General features: G+C 45.3%; 1 protein-coding gene across 1 annotated transcript; it reads left to right on the forward strand.

The window, feature by feature from the left end:
• Window positions 1-128: 128 nt before the first annotated feature.
• Sbds (SBDS ribosome maturation factor) lies at window positions 129-14362 on the forward strand. The gene is made up of 5 exons (XM_065433627.2): window positions 129-494; window positions 4858-4987; window positions 6956-7156; window positions 9840-10007; window positions 13833-14362. The coding sequence occupies exons 1-5, from the start codon at window positions 367-369 to the stop codon at window positions 13959-13961; spliced, it is 756 nt and encodes a 251-aa protein (XP_065289699.1). The 5' UTR covers window positions 129-366; the 3' UTR covers window positions 13962-14362.
• Window positions 14363-20508: the final 6146 nt, after the last annotated feature.

The raw sequence follows: 20508 nt of genomic DNA on the forward strand, positions 1-20508 counted from the left end.
CGAACTAACCAATGCTAACCAAGGGCTTTCAAAAGCGCGTATTAAAGGGTCAATCGACATCGAAGTCACTGTTTCGTCAGCCATTCGTCAGCAGACGCGTCTCGGTCGCCTAGGCAACCCCGCGCGTGCGCAGAGTAGGCCCAGCGCTTTATACCACGTGACAGGTGGAATGCGCTACCGAAATGCTCTCCGCCTCTCATCCGCTTTTCGTGTGGTCGTATCGCTGAACACCTAGGTCGGCAATGCAGGATTTTGGCTCATTTGCAAACAAGTTTTTGAGTAACAGCTCTTAGGCATACTCTCGCTGTGCACGGTAGCCCTCGGTTGTCCCATTTAAAGCGTTTGTTTATTACTTAAGGTTTCAAAATGTCGATATTTACGCCAACTAACCAGATACGGTTGACCAACGTTGCCGTAGTGCGCATGAAGAAAGGTGGCAAGCGCTTCGAGATCGCCTGCTACAAGAACAAGGTTTTGGCTTGGAGAAACAACGTGTAAGCTTGGTTTCTGTTCTTTTATCTGTAGGCGACGGGCGCCATGGTCTACGGCGCAGGAATGGTGGAAATGTTGCGACCGCCCATATGAGCGCGAGGCAGTCACGTTCGGTGATGGTGTTCAGGCACAGAATACGTTTAAGTTTAGTTTCTTCTCTTCTGTATATAGGGGACGTTCCCACAGGCCGCCGTCTGCTTCCGTGAAATGAAGCAACATTAGCGAGCTATTACCGTAGGCGCGTGGCCTGCAACATATCGGCCAGAGTTATTGTTTTTGTTGCTGTCAACTGCATGAGACGGGCGGAGGCGTTGTGTTGGGATGCTTGCAAGTAGTTTAAGCCTCGTCAGCCGGCTTTGCCTGTACAGTTTATAGAAATGAAAGGCCGAAACCAAAATAGCTTTGAGTACACTACAATCCTTCTAATGATAGCGATGAGTCTGTACACACGAACCTCTGCGTTTCTAACGGATAGGTGTGTTTGTGCAACACGTGAAAACGGCAGCTCAATTTTCAAGTGGTACGTGCCCAATTCGACGGAAGCTTTCTTAATAAGACCGATTATGTAGGTGCTTTTGACTGCCCAATTGCCTGCAGGTGATTATACAAGTGCTCTGACGGCTGTTGATATGCTTAACTCGTTCATGGTAAAAGATATACGAACCGCATGGACTTCACCTTACTCTGAAAACGCACATGCAACCTCACAGAGGACAGGCGGATAAACACCTGCCTTAGTGCTGTTTAGTGTTGGGCTAAACAGGTATTTTGGGGAACAGAAAAAGGCATTCATCTGAGAAGCTTGTATTGAGACCGCATCTTTCGCAAGTCAAATATGGGATAATGAACCCTGAAATCTCTTCATATGACACTCTATTAGCTGCACATTGCAACATGCGATAAAGTGCTGGTCAGGTCATTAACCAATGCTAACCTAAAGGACCGTAGCTTCAAGGATAACAAAGAAGCTTGAGAGGAATCTAAGGGCTGCCCAACAAGTGATAATAATGATATCTGGAATGTTAAAGGACAAGAACAACAGAGGTGTGTGGATGAGAGAGCAAGCTGAAATTCTAGTTGAGATTGATAGAAAGAACCGAAGTCTTGGCGGGTCGTGTGATGTGGAGAAGGCAGTCAAGAATAGCAGATTTCAACGGTTGGTATCAGCGATTTCAATTCCAATGATACTATTGCTCTCGAGACAAGCATGTCACCACAGCTCTCAAAGAGCGCATTGCACGAGAAAGAGAAACGGAGAAGTACACCAAGCAAAAAACTCGGTGCCCTTCCACTCTGTGAAGAAGGATGACCAGCGAAGCTGTGTATCTGGGCCCCGTAATGGCGAACTGCACCTCCGCCGAGGGTCGGCACGGCATTACGCTATCTTCGGGATCGGCCCACGTATGCGGAGTGCTTAACGCCTGCTTCACCTCCGCCGTGGGTCGGGCCGGCATTGCACTACCTTTGGGATCGGCCCATGTATGGGGGGTGCTTCGCGCTGTTACGTTTCGCCTACGACGCGCGGTAAAGCCAGCGCGGATGCAACGTACGCCGGAGCTTCGTTCCAAGCGGCGGACATTTTGGCCCGTTCGGAGCGGCCGCGAGCGCGCCCCGCCGAGCGCGTCCCGGCATGTTCAGTGCCACGTGTCTTTGTGTGTTCGTGTGTGTGTGTGTGCCCACGCTTGTCAAAGCGCGGCAGCCGGGGAGAGGAGCTCCCCCAGTGTGAAGCGAGGAGGTCTGTCCGGCGCCGGCCCGGCTGATGCGTCACCTCCTTGTCCCAACGTGTCTATCAGTCCGTCCGTCGCCGTTGTCACGTGGCGTCATCTCGTGACCTTCCCTCTTGCTCTCAACTCCGAGAGTATAAGAGCAGCTGCCCCCGGACGCCAGGAGAGAGGCTCCGATTTCTGCTGTTGAGTAACGTGCTCTCCCCTCTCTCTACTTCGGTCGACCTGACCGCCCGCTCTTTGCGATGCTAGAATAAACAAGTTGTTCTGTTAGCAGTCGCCTCATGTTTTGCTGGGACCTTCGGATGCTTCCAGTGTGCCCCGGGCCGCCAGGCCTACGCTACCCTTGGGGCTTGCGACCCAGTTGCAATAACGGGCGTCAGCACTGAGGTTCCAACAGCCGGTGCCATCGGTGCGGTTCAAACAGCGCCTACTTCACCTCCGCCGGGGGTCGGCTGAGTGTTGCACTACCTTCGGGATCGGCCCTCGTATGGGAAGTTATTTGCTTGCCACGCCAACACAATAATTTGCTTGGATGGTAGAGGTATACAGCTTTGCTGCAAAAAGAAAATGACATGTCGGCAAGAGCAAAAGGACCTGTGTTCCTTGCTAGTTCTGATACACCGGAAATGTTGCTTAGACCATTTGGCATGCATTCGCTTGGTCTGTGAACTTTGTCAACCAACTGCACAAGATATGTGTAGAGCAAACACAAGCTTAACTGATGTCTAACATACTTGGGTGCAAGGCAGGGAAAACAAAGAAGTCTTTTTCTTTTCGTACGTCTCTAGCAAAGCTTTTAAAGCCAAAACACAAGTTTGGTTATTCACTGTGAATATTCATGAGTAGGATTGTACATGTTATTGCTGCATGTTTATTCAATGCTAGTGATATGCAAACACAACTTGTGTTTTGGCGAAGACACACCAACATGTGAGAAATGTAAACAGCCACTAACAGTTATGCACATATTACTCACATGTACGCAGATTGAAACACACAGACGAGCACTCTTGCAACACAACAACAACACATACCGTTACACCCTGCTCTAATTTTAGGCGATGATCCACTAGTCCCATTTTGTGATGTCCGTAAATTTTTAGATGACACTGGATTTTTACATAAAATATAGATTATTAACACAGTCTTTCACTTTATAAACTGTATTTTAGAACACCTCGTGTTTGGCGCAGCATAGCCTTAGCTGCTTTTGCGCCATTAAACCCTATTAAACTAACTAACTTGTGTTTTGGCGATGTTGAATTGTAATATTTGTTCTGAGATCAGTTGGGTAAGCAGTCGGACTACTCTTTTGCAGGTGCTTGCATAGCTGTCATTAGAATGATCATAGCTAGATCATAGCTGTCAATTCCTTCACTATAAAGGTCGCCTATATGAGAAGTGCATAATTGATCTTCAGCTGGAAAAGCTTCTTACAGTGCACACTTAAAGCACTTTAAGTAAATGGCATCCGCTTTATTGTGCAATTGTATTTGAAACATTGTAGACAACTTTGGCTGTGGCTTAGCTAAGGTTAAGCCCAGGATGCGAAGCATACTAGCCTTTATTTTAACGCGCCAGCGTTAGGGACTCGTGTCGTAGAAAAGCCGGTGTCGTCGGCTCAGGCGTGCGGCGCTTGCTCAGGCGCACATTTCGTTGTCGTGCCGAACGCTGCGTTGCTCGACGCTCACCGCGTCCGATGCGGGGCGCGTAGTCGCTGCACCGTAGCAAAGCCACCTAGAAACAGTCTCTGTAGCACGCCACAACCTTCGCTTCTCATTCCAACGAGCAGCTCTGTCTCCAGGAGGCATCTCACCTCGTGAGTGTCTAGCAGAGGCAAGCGCAGCTGCTTATATACCGCCGCGAGCGACGGCGCGAGTTGGAGCCCCGTTTTTCTTCTGTCGTGACGTCACGGTGTCACGTGGTCAGCCTTGAAGGCAACGGCGCGAGTTGGAGCCCCATTTCTCCTCTGTCGTGACGTCACGGTGTCACGTGGTATTGAAGGCGACACCGCCACGCCTGAGGAGCTGGGTTGAGCTCTAGTAATATGCTTCACATAAAACAACTATTGAAGTTACTTTTGTGAAGTTACCTGTTCCTTGGTTCATTTTGGGGGGGGGGGGGGGGGGGGGGCTCTGAAAATAGAAAATTGTGACAAAATGGTGAATTCACTGCATGTGTGCTCTTCTGGATTAAAGCTCCTGTCATGCGCATTTTGAAAGAATAAGACCAGCACACTGGCTCAAAGGAGCGACTTGCCTCCAGCATTGGCCAGGCAGCCGTATCAGCAACTTTGTTCCAAACATGAGTGACCGCTGCTGCTATGTATATGCAAAATAATGTGTATAGACTATTGTACAGAGAAAATAAAAATTGTTTACCATTGCAACATGGTATTACCCTGCAAGTTGTTCTCGTGATGCAGGCTTAGTCCAGATTGAATTCACAGTATTCCCTGCACTTGCAGATGAGGCGTGCGCATGGGACTGGTTTGAACCTCTTCAAGAAATAAGCTATAGACTGGCATTGTCGATCGATTACAACTCTGGTGCTTGCTTCACCTCTCAACCATCTACAGAGTGCCACTTTCTTTGTTTTCCTTTCGTTTAAATATTTGCTCTTATTTTTTTTTGCACAGGGAGAAGGACATTGATGAAGTCCTTCAAATGCACACAGTGTACACAAATGTCACCAAGGGCCAGGCTGCCAAGAAGGAGGACCTGGTGAAGTGTTTTGGTTCAGATGACCAGACCAAAATCTGCAAAGAGGTAATGGAACGTGTTGCTGCATATGCTGTCACTGGCCAATGAAATGTGCAGAGTAGCTTAGCTTAGTAATGTTCTGTCTTCGGTGTAGCATTACCTTATCGCAAACAAAAACAACTCTTGTTAGGGAAAGTCAGGTTGCTCTTTCAGGCTTTTGAAAAAGTGGGAAATGGAAAGGTGCCATGCTTGGCTAGCTTGTAAATGTCAGTCCAAACCTCTCTCAATATTGCTAGCTGGAAATGACCATAATCCAGAAGACAATGACTCTGGCACCTGGGTGCGGCCTCTGGGATTAAGCTGCACCTGCGGTGAAATGTAAGTCTTGAAGCCCACGTTCTAGAATCTGTGTCATATACATTAACTACCAGGTACCAACATTGTCTGCGTAGGTACTATTTAAGGGCCAGCTGCAATGAAATTGTGGACTGTGTAAAAATGCCTAGTTTCTGAAAGTCTACATCACAATACAAAGCAAGAAAGCATATGCACATGCTCAATCAAAAGCAGGGTATCTGAGGTTGCGGAGGAGGTTGCCATCACTCTGGCTATTGCTTCTCCCAAATGTAGACACATTATTGGTGACTCTCAATCGGCTGTACGAAATTGTGCCAGAGGATGGATCTCAGTTGAGGTTGCAAGAATTCTTAACAGTAAAGTCAAACTCATATCATCTGAGGAATTTCATGGCAAGGCAATCACAGCCACCCCCAACCTTAATGAGTCTGTCCATTGTGTTGTGCGAGCACTCATGAACTGTGCCCGATAAGTGGGGGGTTCTGACTGAGGAGGAGGTGGAACGGAGGGATAGACTCTTATTCAGTGACATTACCGAATTCTGTAGAAAGTCGAGATGTATATATCCACCTCCTAGCCCGAAATCGGACAGGTCTCAGGCGGTTGACTGGAGGCGCCTTCAAACCAAAACTTACACAAACCCGGTACATCTTAACCGCATATTTCCAGAATTATACCATGTTGCCAAATGTAAATTATGGGAAGATAGGGGAGCCACCCTAGAGCATATACTCTGAGGTTGCGAAATACTTCAGGTAAGAATTGCAGTCCCCCGGATGAACTAGAGACATGATGCAGAGCAGCACTGACTTGCTCAGGTCTTCAAGACCAACTTAGGGCCATCCAGCAAGCTCATGATGCTGCCGAGAGACACTCTGCTGCCCCCTGCGCAGCCTAGACCCAGGCAATCAAGATGCAGGATATTTAGTAAAGTTTTGTAGCTTCCGTGCAGTATTTTACATTTGAAGTATAACTGGATGTGTTATAAAAAGCTTGTAAAAGTAGATGTTTTCGACACCAAAATTGAAAAAAAATGTGCTGCCATTACTGCTTTCCAGAAGTGAAGCACAACCGAGAGCAGCCGACTCCTTGGCATGATATATGAGAGTGGGTATCACCCACGCTGCGCTGAGAACTCTGATAGGCAATGTGCTTATGTTTACATGCTATACACTAACCAGAAGGTGGAAGTGCCTTCTGCTCAGGCTGTTAATCAGAAAATTAGACAATAACCAGCGCTGCAACTTTGCCACGATTGCTTTGCTAGTATGTACTGCTCATTTGATACGTGCAGCTTTAAGAGACATGAAGACAGCGGTGTGGATTAGAGAGCAAACGGGGATAATCAATATTCTAATTGACTTTAAAGGTGAAAAAATGGAGTTGGGCAAGACATGGAATGCGCAGGGCAGGTAATCATTGGTCTATTAGAGTTACAGAATGGGTGCCAAGAGAAGGGGAGTGCAGTCTGTGATAGAAACTATAGATGGTGTGCTGAAATTAGGTTCGCAAGCACCAGGTGATGTCAGTTGGCGCAAGACGAAAGTAGTTGATCACTGGGAGAGGCCTTTGTCCTTCTGTGGAAATAGACGTTGACTGCCTATTTATAACCAATTTAGCTGGAGTGAAATACTGTTGCAATTGGCCTTTGACCCTCGCTAATCAATCCACGTCCAGATCCTGGCCAAGGGTGAGCTGCAGGTGTCAGAGAAGGAGCGACACTGCCAGCTGGAGTCGAACTACCGGGACATCGCCACCATGGTGGCCGACATGTGCATCAACCCGGAGACCAAGAGACCCTACCCTGTCACCATTGTCGAGAAGTCCATGAAGGAGGCGCACTTCTCGGTGCGGCCCAACAAGAGCACTAAGCAGCAGGTGGGAGGCACTTCCCAGATGGGAACGTACATCGGGTTGCTTTATGAACGCAAACACACGGGCATGTGGCCTGTGCTTTGCGGCGGCTGCTTTGAGTGCCGGCAAATGGCAGCAGGACCAGGCACATCCTCTTGTGGTGTCAGCTATACATGGCCGGAATAGCCAGGCACGACCAATGAAAAAGCGTGTGCTAGACCCCGCCCCTGCTCGCCAACATAGTTGCGCAAGAGGTGGGGCTTGCAGCACAGCGTCTGCTGCTAGCAAACCCTGCCCTTTTCTCAACCATCTTTAGGGTGCTCTGGCATGCACCCTAAAGTTAGCAGAACTTTTTGTAAGCTTTGCGCCTTCTTTCTTCCACTTTAGAGCACAGCTCTTAGGCACCCGTTCCTGCGTTGAGCATTGGTGTCTCTCGTAACCAAGTGAAAGAGCGCAGCAAGGAATGAAAGAGCATATGCAGAGCATAGCAGGAGATGAAAAACGGTGATGGTGAACAGAGGTGAATAGAGTGCGAGGAGGAAAGCGGAGGTGGAGTGTGCAGCGAAACCATGAGGAGAAAAGCAGGGGTGGATACCGTGGAGGAGGAAGGGTAGTGTCGCACGAGACATGCTCCATGGCAGAGACCCACTCTGCATGCACTACTTCACATATGCCGCCTCTGCTAGAGAATGCGCTCCACGCGCATTTGTTTTCTTTCTTTCTGAACAATCAGCGACGTAACCGGTGGAAGTGGTTCGTCTACCGCTGCTGCCAAACAAGCTGCACGAGCAGAGGCTCAGCACTGCTGGCGATGGTGTCCTGCTGTTCAGATTCAAATTCATTGCCTTAATATAAAGCGAATTCAAGACACCTGAGCAGCTGCACTCAAATTTCACATTATGAAGTGTCATAATTGTTGGTGCATATTTTTGCTTGCCAAATTTGGCCAATTTCTGTAAAAAAAAATTATGGGCTAAATCAAAATTATTCTTCCTAGAGTCACTATAATTTAATTTTCTTCGTTATGTGCAACAGTTTTCATTCAAATCGGTTCAGAGATGGCCTCATAAAAGCATTTCTGCATTTTACATGTATTTGAATAGATGGCGTTGGAGCTGGGCACGAGCTAAAGCTTCCTTTTGAACACCTTAACGCTCAACAAAAAGTCAATTGTAGCATTTCCGATAAGCTATGGAGAGGGTTTTCTTTTGGGTAGTTCAGCAAACCAATTATTAGTTAACTACCGTTGTAATTATTTACTACTAATTGTTTCATTTTTCTTTTGCAAATGTACTCTCCGCATTCCTACTAAAACATTCCATATGCCATTCCAATAACTCTGCATGATTTTCATTATTTTCCTCCGATTCTTCATGGATTCCATATATATCTTGTGCAATTTCCATAAGAATATATTGAAAACAAATGAATTGTTGGAATGCATGCAGAACGTTTTAGTAGGAATGGCCAGAAATTGATGTGAACAAGTTGTTTTAATTTCATTTGATGTGGAATGGTGCTTGACCTTTCTCAGGTTAATTCAGTACAACAAGACTGACCTTTTTCATGCACTTGAGCTAACATGCAGTGCATTCCGTTTGTCTGCAGACAAGCAGCAACATAGCATTATGCCAGAAGCACAGCCTTCAAGGTTATGGTGCTGCACATTGCTACAACAGCGGAAAGTTGCAAATCTTGAAGGCTACGAAAAACTTTTCACGCATGCAAAACATTTTCAGTCCTATGAAGTTGAACAGTACTTGCTAGTACGTATTAATGAAAGTGTAATGCCTGCATATCGCTTACAAACCCAGCTGCTTTGGCAGTTAACAAACTGTGGCACCAATGTGATAGTTCCCACATTTATGTTTACCTCCTTTCATTGTCAGTTCTTATTAGTTTGAGAAAACCGTTGCACTGGGGTTGGATGCTTCTTACTTGTAGATTTTAACACTCGCAGCATGTTAACATTTTAAGGTCTTAGAATTTTTTTTATTTACCTGGTAGCCCAGAGAGCTTATATTGCCAGCATTTTTTGGTGTGTGGGGAGATTGTGTATAAAAATGATGCTTGAGTGTTTCTCATTTGCACAGTAAACTATTATTGCATTAATAAATTCAAGTTTTTCACTTGTTTTGGCCGCTGGAATATTGTTGATGCAAGTATGGAACAAGCTCCAATAGTGCTACTATGAAGAGCACCGATCAGTCGAAAAAATATAATAAAGTAGGAAGAGGGATGAATTGCTATGAACACGGTGAGTGCGTACAAGTGTGGTTAGGCACTTCAAAGGCATGATGAAGTAAAGCTTTCACAAAAGCCTCCCAATGAGCAGGAGCACTGTATTGTTTGGTTAGCACACAGGGGCCACCTTTACTGGCCATTTTTCTCTGACCTTTGTAGGAGGTATCATTCTCTGGACATTTCCAATGTTGTCACAGGTTCAAGTCAGCCACGTGCAATGTTACGAATTCGACTCCCGACCGCTGTGACCATATTCTGTTAGGGGCATAACGAAAAAACTTGTGTGTCATGCTTTAAGCATACAGCGAGGGACATCAGGTGGTTGAATGCAGTCCACACACACACACTTCAGTGTCTCTCGTAGTGTCTACGCTGTGTAGTGTCTACCCTGCGTCGTAGTGTCTACCCTGCGAAATGAAACTGCATAATTGAATTTAATGCTGTGTTTTAATGTCCAATGCAGGCACTGGAAGCAATCCGTCAACTGCAGGATGTCATACCCCTGCAACGGTCGCAGATGAAGCTGCGCGTTGTGGTGCCCCAGGGCAAGGCTGTGCGGTCGCGGCTGGAGGCGCTCGCGTCCTCTGTCGAGATGTCCACCGTTCTTGGTGACACGGGCACCCTCGAGATGGTCTGTGCACTAGTGACCTTTGTTGTTATGTCTAGCATGCGTGGTCTTTCAAGGTCGGCGGCGAAGCATGCTTTTTACATGCCCGAGAATCTTTCATTCCTGCTGACAAATGACGGCACGTAAGACCAACGGTGTGACCAGAAGATTCACTCATCCTCTCTTTGCTGTCAGTGGCTTCCGTGTAAATTTCCATGCATAAGTCGGCCTGAAATATCACTTAACCTGGACTGTTCGGAGGCCACTGAGCCCACCAAAAGAGAGGAAAGAAAAAGACACATCGAAAACACAAGTCCTGACAAATTTATTTGCCCTGTCAAAGTTGCAGCCCTGGTCACTACTTGTTCAGGAATATTGGGCCTGTGTTGGCATTGGTAGAGCAAAGGCTTTAATGCGTAGCATTCTACTCCTGTCAAGCCAATGTTTGTAGTGGTACATCATGTATCATAGGCTTCGAATAATGAATGCCTTCTTCAGGAAGCACAGTAACACGAAGTAGGCCTGGAAAAGCACTAGTGGAGAAACAAGAAATGTAATAGATTTCATACTCTATGCCGATCCCAGCATAGTGCAGGATGTAGAGGTGTTAGGTAGGGTAAAGTGCAGTGATCATAGGTTAGTGAGAGCTAGGATTCACCTCAATTTAAAGAAAGAAAGGATAAAATTGGTCAAGAAGAAGCAGGCCAACCTAGATGCAGTAAGGGTAAAAGCAGACCAATTCAGGTTGGCACTTTAAACAAATTTGCAGCCTTCAAACAGGGAGATGAAGATGACATAGAGGCAATGAATGAAACCATAACTAGGCTGGCTTCAGAAGCACCGTTTGAAGTGGGAGGCAAGGCACCAAGGCAACCAGTGGGCAAGCTCTTCCAAATAACAAAGGACCTAATAAAGAAACAACAAAGAATGAAAGTGTCGTACTCAAGATATCAGATAGAATTCGCGAACTGTCAAAACTAATCAACAAAGAGAAAATAAGGAATACTCGAAACTATAATGTGAGAAAGACTGAGGAAGCAGTAGAAAATGTACGCAGCCTGGAAACAGTGAGAAGGAAACTAGGCATCGGACAAGCCAAGATGTGTACACTGAAAGATAAGCAGGGTAATATCGTCAGCAATTTCGAAGATATAGTAAAAGCAGCCGAAGAATTCTATACTGACCTGTACAGCACCCAGAGCAGCCATGCTATCTCCATTCAGAGTAGTAATGAACAGGATACAGAGGCTTCTTCTGTAACTAGTGATGAAGTTAGAAGGGCCTTGCAAGACATGAAACGGGGAAAAGCGGCAGGAGAAGATGGGATAACAGTCTATTTAATTATGCAACGAACAGATATCATGCTTGAAAAGCTTGCTGCCATTTTTATGCAGTGCCTCGCGACTTCAAGTGTACCAGAGAGACGCACATTAAGCACTGCATTAGGTGTGCAAAAACCGTCGTCACGCGTCGGTAGCAACATGCGTGCCGCTTCAAACAGCCGATCAACAAACAAGATGGCAACCATGACGTGTTTCCAGCTCAAGCAGTCACTTCCGGTGCTTGGTTGTTTTTGTAAACGAAAATGGCGGTGCCCGTGCAAGTATAATTTGGTGGTATTTTACACAATTTTAGTGCAAAGCAATTGCATTTGAGTACAATATGGAGTCTGCTAGCCTTGCGCAAGCAGGTAATATGTGGGGTTACGTTCTGGCTAATTTCGTTGATGCGGAATTGTAGCACAGCAACATTTCGTTGTCAAGAAGTACGAAATGCATTGACTCCTATGGGCATTCACCGGGGATACGAAAATATTCCGTTGTCGCGGGATTTCATTATTGCGGGTTTTGACTGTACAATGAATGAGTGCAGATGACATCGTCTTGTTTAGCAACACTGTGGACTCATGACAATGAATGATTGAGAACAATAACCGAGAGAGTGTAAGAGTGGGGTTTAAGATAAATATGCTGATGACAAAGGTAATGTTCAGCAGCCTGGCAAGGGAATGAGAATCCAGAATCGCCAGACAGCTCTAGAATATGTAGAGGAGTACATTTATCTAGATCAATTACTTACAGGGACCCTGATCATGAGAAGGAATGTTATAGAAGAATAAAAAGGGGTTGGAGTACATGTGGTAGGCATTACCAAATCTTACCACTGTCATTGAAAAGAAAAGTGTACAGTCATTGCATTTTACCAGTGCTAACATATGGGGTAGAAACTTGGACGTTAACAAAGAAGCTCGAGAACAAGTTAAGGACCGCACAAGTAGCGTTGGAATGGAAAATGTTAGGCGTAACATTAACAGACCGGAAGAGAGTGATGTGGATCAGGCAGCAAATGGGGATAGCTGATATTCTAGCCAATATTGAGAGAGAAAAAATGGAGCTGGGCAGACCATGTAATTCGTAGGATAGATAACTGGTGTACTGTTAGATTTACAGAATGGGTGCACAATGGGTACAGTCAAGGACGGCAGAAAACTAGGTGGGTGATGAAATCGGGAAATTTGCAGGCGCAAGTTGGAATCGGCTAACGCCAAACAGGGATAATTGGTGATCGCAGGAAGTGGCCTTCGTCGTGCAGTGGACATGAAAATAGATTGATGATGATGATGTCGCAGTGTATCTCGATGTTTTTGTAGGTTAATGAGCAAGAGGCCGCCTGGATTTGCAGTTGGGATGAGAAGTAGCCAAGGCTGTGGTTAGCAGCCATGAAGTGGTACGACAGAGGACAGCCAGCCGAGCACGTTCAGTGTGAACTCAATGCGCATGTATGACGCATTCTGGGAGTGCCTGCTCTTATGACACACCTGTTTGTCCGCTTTCGTATTAGCTGGAGCAAGAGAGACACTAATGAGCTTCAATAGCAGAGACTTGGCTCATGTTCGAAATCGGGATCGCCTGCAGCGCTCTCTGCGACCGTGCGCTATGCGCTTTTATAATTTTATAAAGTGCTCTGTGTAATGTCATTTCTGTCGCCGAATGATGCAAACTCGCATCTGAAATTTGTTGTTGTCCAGAGCCATCTTGACTAGGTACAACACTCGTGAGGTGGCTGCTGTGTGCTGCAATTGTAGTCTCCAGTGAGCACGATTGAATGGCACTTCCCCTCAACTCCTTCATATGCCTCCCTCTAGTGAGGTTCATCTCGGGTAGCAATCCGCAGCAGCCACGCTTCTGAACACTCGTGTCATCTGGCCCCCCAGCAGATGCAATCCTCTCCACATTTGCCTTTGCGAATTGGAAGGCATGCGCTTCAGGGACGTGAAACACATGACTACTGAAGGCACACGGCGTCACAGCTGATCCTGTGATCCCACCAGCTACTCTCTTCTCATAGCAATGCACGCGCATCCAGCAACCATTGTTTGTGTCTCGAGGTTGCCTCGCTGGGGAAATCAATTTGGATGATTGGGACTCGTAGAGCCTTTCTCTACAAAACATAAATGCCTTCAAGTTACGTAGACATCAACTACAGTTTGGTCTGCCGCTAATTTTTTTAATGCTGATCAGCACTACGTTGCAGGAGAAAAGGTGGTCATTCCGTATAGGATACAAAGAGTGATAAGTAATGCTACACCTATGCACCTTTCCAAATGAAAGTGGGCATGTTGACTACGGTGCGACCTGTATGTGGCAGGATCTGACTTTTCTTTCTTTTACATTCAGATTTCTGCAAAGCACATTGCCATGCATACAAAGAGACTCTGTTTACAATAAACACTTTCTAAAATAAAGCCTAAAAAGAAAATAAAACATTCTAACAAAACATTGCAAATGACAGTCCAAGAACAAGTTCTACTCAAGCATCTGACTTTTGGCATATGTGTCGGTCGCACAGGTGTTCCTGACGGACCCAGGCAACTTCCGGCAAGTGGACGAGCTTGTCAGTAAGGAGAGCAGAGGTCGTGGTCAGGTGGAGGTCATCAGCCTCAAGGAGATCCAGGAAGGAGATGAGCTGCTCGAGTGATCACCTTGCCATCTCGTCGGCCACAGCCTTTGGATTGTGTGTCATCAAGAATGTCCCCACTGTATGCCCTTCTATATGCGTAACCACGACTGCAGTGTTGAAAGACCCGACACCCGGTGTTGCTGCTGAGGTGGTAGAGTGGAAGGTGCATATAATGGTGGAATGTAGAAACCGGAGGATGTTGTATGTTGGTTGTATCTGATTTTGTTATTTGGTACTGATTCCCGTAAAAGACTTGCTCGCAAGAGGGTTGTTTGCTTCGTTACAGCTGTTGTGATGGGACATGCCAACAATGCGCATAAATCTGCTATAAAGGTGGTTACGGTGAACTATGAAAAATGCTGCTTGCATCATGTTTTGTCATGCACTCTAGAGGAAAATAATAAACTTCGTACAGGTCAGTGACGTGTCTGCCTCTCTCCGTGTCAAGGGTCCTCGCACATATAGGTATGGAAGTGCTGCGCCAATTGCGCCATCTTGCACCAAACCATCAAGCTGCGCCAACCTGCTCCAACACACTAATTTAGAATGAAGTTGCCAAATTTATCAGGATGTGCTTATTCAGTGGCAACCACACAGCCCACAGACACGCGTTGGATAGCACTTAATCCTTCAATCCAAGCCTAAATAATCCATTTCATTGTCGGCGTCTTGAAGTGTGGGTGCGTTTGGTGTCATAATTGTAACTAGGCCACAAGAAAATGAAAACTGTTTTGTGCTATACAATGCATTACGAACATTTTATAAGTGTTATGCGTTTGGGTATATGCAGACCAGCTAAACATGTGAACTGGCTGAACTCGCCCAAATGTCGATCCTTCTACATGTGAAGTGGCACTCATTTCATCGGGTGGTCAAGAAGGAGAGCAGCACTGAACAAATAAGGTCGTGCAGTCTCCTCTGTGTGTAGTAGCTCATCAGTTTCTTTATACATTTTAGCACTCAATATAACGCCCTATTGGTACATATGTATCAATTAATGGGTGAACGCCGTGGACCGGACGTTGTAAATCTATTTCACACGTGCACCACATCCGCTTGCCAAGATGATAGTGTGACACGCCAACAAATGATTGGCTTGCTTTCATGGAACTTCTTGGTCGCAAATATCTAATGGCAATCGCAATCGTCACCCAAGTTTGCACTCGGGCTACACTGTTTATGCCAGGCCACACCACACAAAATCGGGCTTTTGCCGTCGTGGAACACAAGCCAAGGGTGTGAGGTTTCGTATTAATCTTGGCGGCCAAATTGTGGTCGTAATTAAACTTTCAGCAAAACCACGAACTCCCGAAATTGCATTCGCGGCAATGATGTTCACGACACAATTAGCACAGATAGAGTCCAAGAATTCGAATAACCATCGTTCGGTGCACAACATATCAGTTTCCATTTTGCACAGGGTTGATGGCGTCTGCGGCGGAACCGCGAACAATTGAGTTTATTCAAAATATTAGGTGACGATGCAGGCTGGAAAGCCAGTGAACATTTTTATCCCGTGGTTGTTTTCAAATACACCTTGGAGCATTTTCTCAACAAGTAATGTGAAATACTGGCAAATGTGCAATGACCAGTATGTCACTTTACATTTATTTTGCAGTATTCTGCGATTTTAACCGAAGGTTGCCGAGAATCAGACATTACCAGTGGGCACTACGCAAACGGCATTCACTCACCCTTGGTGGGTGTTCATGGTGACCACTGTGAATATTTCTCGTTCACTGTGCACAAATGCGTTTAATTAGCTGAGTTTATAAATTTACCTAATCGATGAGATGTCAATGAAAAAGTTGTGGAGGATGTTGACAAATGACCAATAACGGCATTTAAGGAAACCAAAGATTCATGAAGACGTTCTTTAACAAGAAAGAAAGCCTGTTAAATAAATGGAAAAGAACACAGAAAAAATCGCTGTGACCGTGACAACGCTTCTGTGTACCAAAGGTTGCATCAGTCTATATGCAAACCTCTTCAAACAGTGGCACTGGGAACAAGCAGCCACTCTTCTTTTTTGCCGCATCAGTTGTTTTGGAACGCATATTGTCTCTATCGCGTGCGAAGTAGGGCGATCTTGTAACGGTTCGCTTTGCGAACCAGTTGCAAGTCCGTGGCTCACGTTTGACATTCGTAATATACACAATGCACTGGTGAAATTTACGTCTGAGACCACATATTACTGGTGCGAGGATCCGTTGTCACGTGGATTGAAAACAAAAAAATTCGCAAGCCTTTTTTTTTCTTTTTGGTAAAAAAAAAAAAGACCACGCGAGACCTAGGTCGCTATATATGTTATCGGTCATTTCTTGAATTTCTGCACCTATTCCACAACCTTTGCATTTACACCTTATTGAATAAGTAAGGTAATAGATGTTAGTTCATAAAATTAAGTCTTAGTTGCATGAAAAAAAACTTGATTAGCATAACAGAAGCCTATGAATGGAAAGCCTTTTGGTTATTTTTTTCTTGGCCACATTTAGTTGGCGCATCCAGTATGTCACTTTATGGTGGTTTTTGACAAACCTGTATGGGTTTCTTTGTACCTTCATGTTACAGACCTGTGGATGACAATTTTTCCTTGTCATGAATTTTGCCCACCTTGCAGGCTTCTGCAGGAACTTGTGTGCCGTAACCTAAATGTTCTGCAAAGTTAAATAAGGAACACATTTTCTTCCTATGCCTGTATTCACTCATATTGACCTTTACCAAGCTGTTCCAAAAGGCATGTTTACCACTATCCTCGGGTTACCCTCATACATTTTCACTCGCACCCAAAGCGTACAGTGTGGGGCACAATAGGATCTCGTCACACTCGGGCTTTTTAGGGAATGTGATGCTGCCCTGCTTTGGTTGTCCCTCTTGGTTACATGGTGCGCGATTTGAGAGATGTTTCCAAGCAGCTGCTTATAAGTTAAACTCTTCACCATCTGCGGAAGTTTCATTTATTGGCTGAGCGCTCTTTCAAAGTGGGCGTGAAATTTTATTGTATTGAAATCATGTGTAAATTCACTTCACTATATTGAGGTTCTAAATACATAGTGTTCTATGAACAAGAAGTTAAAGTTAAATACTTTGTTATGTTGAGAGTTTCGTTATATCAACGTTTGACTGTAAAATATTCATTTTAAGCTGGTCTATATCACATGATCATGTAGTGGCAAGATTAATTCTAAATAACCATATTTCGTATAATTCATTTTATGTGCATTATAGTATGGAGGTTTGATTGCATTGTAAGAATTCTTGAGCCTTAATTTTTTTTTTTTTCTAAATGCTGATAAAACTAGTAAAACATCTTTATTTGCTACTGATCGTACTGGAGATAGATCCCCCAACTGCTAAAGCTCATTGCAGTCAACGAAGCAGTCTTCGAATCGAATGGCATAGTAGATACGTCCCTGTAAGACACCCACATTGCATCAACTTTCAAGCTTGGCACCAAGACTCTGATGAGAATAAACTTTTTCGCAACTTCTGTGCTACAAAAATTATAGTGGTCAGTTACAAGGTTCATGTATGTGCTTCAAGTCACGTTCATCTTGCTGGAAAAGCAAAAATCATTTTTGAAAAAATGCTCAATGTTAAATCCATACATAAAGCTGCTGTCTAGAGATAAAGCAGGGTAGGTGTCCTGTGCCCTTTGTGCCATTTTTATATTCGAGCAAATTACTACGGCAAAAGTGAGAAGGATGACCTAATTTGTGCCACACTGTGCCAGAACATCCTTGGCAGCTTTGGCTTTGGCAGACGCCAGCAAAAGATCGCCGGCTCGGTGAAGAGTGGTGTGTCATTGGTCTCGAAGACCATGTAAATGTAGCTGTCATATTGCTACGGAACAATATGTGTGATCACGAAAAGGCGAGCAGTGTGAAGACGACGATGATTAGAAGCTAGCGCGGGCTGTTGCCTCTTGGCCAAGCGCAGCGTATCTTCTTGTAAATATACTTGTACATATCTTTTCGTCTGTGTCTTCCTACGTAACAATATTCTGGCTACCAGTTGGCATGAACAGCTGCACGTGATTCCTCTGAATAAAACTCAAGGAAGAGATATTCATTTTATCATCCTGCCCGAGCCGGTGAGCGAGGAGGTCCGAGGCTTATCTTTGCCTCCCTTGATGGAGCAGATGCATGTGGTTGCGGTGGTGCCACTTGCGCAAAAACCCGCATGCTGCCTGCCGTATCTTTTGTTTTTATTGCGATCGCAATTATACAGACACTCGTCGCGCATTTTTGCCATCACCATGGTGTTCCGTATAAAGTTGAAGGATGATAACGCCGTCGCCGCAGAGCGTATGCTGTATCTACGAGTGAAAGCATGTGAGAATGATAAGCGGCCCAATCTGGTGCCTGTGAGGAATGAAAATGGACAGCAAACGCGCCATCTTCTGTCACGCAAAAGGCCGTGTGGGGATGAGAGGGAAGGGAAGGGGGGGAGGGGCGACGGCATTGTGCTCCAGCAGCAATTGCATATTTTGTGACAGGGCGCAAGGGGAACTGACGCTCAATCTGACACGCGAAAGGGAGGGAAGTGGAGAGGCAGCGTGGGAAGGAGGAGGCGCAGCTTCTACTCTTCCAGAATCTTCATACAATGCGTGGTCGCACAAGCCATATCTTGAAAGTGATCTTCAAACCGCTCGTACCTTTGTGTGTGCTATGTTTTCGCCACTCAGTTTCTGTTTCTAGATATTTCTGGGTACTTCATTTTCACTGAAATATTGCCATCTTGGCTAATAATACCTTTGTCACACACTCACTTTCAATGATCATTAAATCTAAAGACTTGTGGGAGGAAGCCGATGCGTGTTGTCGACTTCGATGGTCTTCAGTTCCAGTGGTCATTGGAGGTGAGCATGCGACAGCTGCATAATGCACACTTCTGGTCTGTCACCTACCCGCTGCAGTGGCTGTGGTCTTCCAATGCCAAGCACGATGCATGTCACAGGTTCAATTCCTGACAGCAGATAACATATCCCAAAGAGGGCCAAATGCAGAACATTCTACCATACTGAGCTTTCGTCGCACATTAATGCGTTCGCTATGGCAGCACTTTTCGAAGTCTCGATTCCTGTGTGTGATGACCCACTGGTGGGTCCCCTGGGAGTTGTGCTTCTATGAAACTTCGAGGTGCAGAAAGATGGTGCCACAGCACGTCTTATCTCCACTGATCTTTAGCTAAACGATGTCTCCTGCACCCAATAGGAAAGCGCTGCACAGAGGAAATATACTGCTGTGATCCACCTGCGACCCACGTTACAGTGTACGTGCTAAATAACATCAGGTGGTCAAAAATAATCCGGGGCCTCCACCACAGCATTTCTTACAGCCTCTGCGTTTCTTTGGGTTGGTAACCCCTTAGTCGTTCATCAAATTCCTTACTCAGAATGGTTCTTTTCAGCACAATGCGTTGGCGGGCTAGTTGGTGCGAATCCATAATTACTTGGTTTAGCGCAAGATGGACACAAGAAAGATGCCTTGTCCTGTCGTCTTTCTTGTGTCTGTTGTTTTGCGATAAACCAAGTAATTACGGTTGTTCTTTTTATTGCCGATTGTGAATATCCTCGTTATGAAAAGTAGGTTTTCGAGACAGGAAAAAATAACTGGTATATACAAAAACTAAAAGCAGGTTATTGAAGTTTAACTACACCATAGTACAAGTTCACCAATCACCTGCTAGTAATCAACAAAAATTATGGAAGAAATATATATATGGAGATGTTTATATTAGTAAAGTTAGCTGAGGATGCTAACAGTGCATTAGTTGACTAAGCAAGTTAGAAAGCATGTGGTTTAGCTATATACAAAAGATTACGCAGTCACATTTTGGTTTGTTTCATTGACTACTGCCAAAACCAACTTATCCCCCAGAAAACACTCAATATATTCAAACAATTCAGCTGGCTAGCTTACAGTAAACTTCTGACAGGGTGCAGAAAAAAAAGAAAAACACTGGATACTTTTGCAGAACACTGTTTGAATCAATTTTTGTCCACAGATGCACACATCCAATGTCCTCCTGTGACCTTCCTCTTCGTCCGAGAAGCTGCTGACCTCAGTCATCATCACGTTTGTCTTCCCTTCCTAAAACAATGAACTCTAGATATCTGAACCATCATCATTGGAAGAAGGCGACAAAGGAATGCCTATTTTGCCAGTGATCCACGCATAACCTCTGTCAGACGCCATTTTGAAAATACCACTTGCGACACGAAAAACATGCTTCAGATTTAGAAGAAAGAAATCACCACGCACGTTCTGCCATCTGCTGACTGAAACGCCACTTAAGCCACAGATGAGTGTCTCTCGGAACACTCAAGGAGAAAACAAATATCGCAAGGATGAGCCGCACTCATACTAAACGCTTTGGGGATACGAGGGGTCGAATGAGCAGGGCTTGTCCAAATTGGTTAAGGGGTTAAACCTTGTCATCTGTTGCCTGTCATGTGAATAGGTAATGTCCATATCTACGCCCCAGCTTTCTGGTGTGCCTTGTAGTCAGATCGCGGTTTTGGCACGTAAAACCCTAGAATACAATATTTTAGCAATGGCTC

This window comes from Dermacentor albipictus, chromosome 2 (genome assembly GCF_038994185.2).
Source record: "Dermacentor albipictus isolate Rhodes 1998 colony chromosome 2, USDA_Dalb.pri_finalv2, whole genome shotgun sequence".
Classification (NCBI taxonomy): domain Eukaryota; kingdom Metazoa; phylum Arthropoda; class Arachnida; order Ixodida; family Ixodidae; genus Dermacentor; species Dermacentor albipictus.

Bases quoted from the DNA above. Each gene is read 5' to 3' on its own strand.
- Sbds (XM_065433627.2), top strand. From the start codon at position 367: ATGTCGATATTTACGCCAACTAACCAGATACGGTTGACCAACGTTGCC. The intron at 495-4,857 runs GTAAGCTTGGTT...TTTTTTGCACAG, and splicing joins TTGGCTTGGAGAAACAACGT to GGAGAAGGACATTGATGAAG. The intron at 4,988-6,955 runs GTAATGGAACGT...ATCCACGTCCAG, and splicing joins AGACCAAAATCTGCAAAGAG to ATCCTGGCCAAGGGTGAGCT.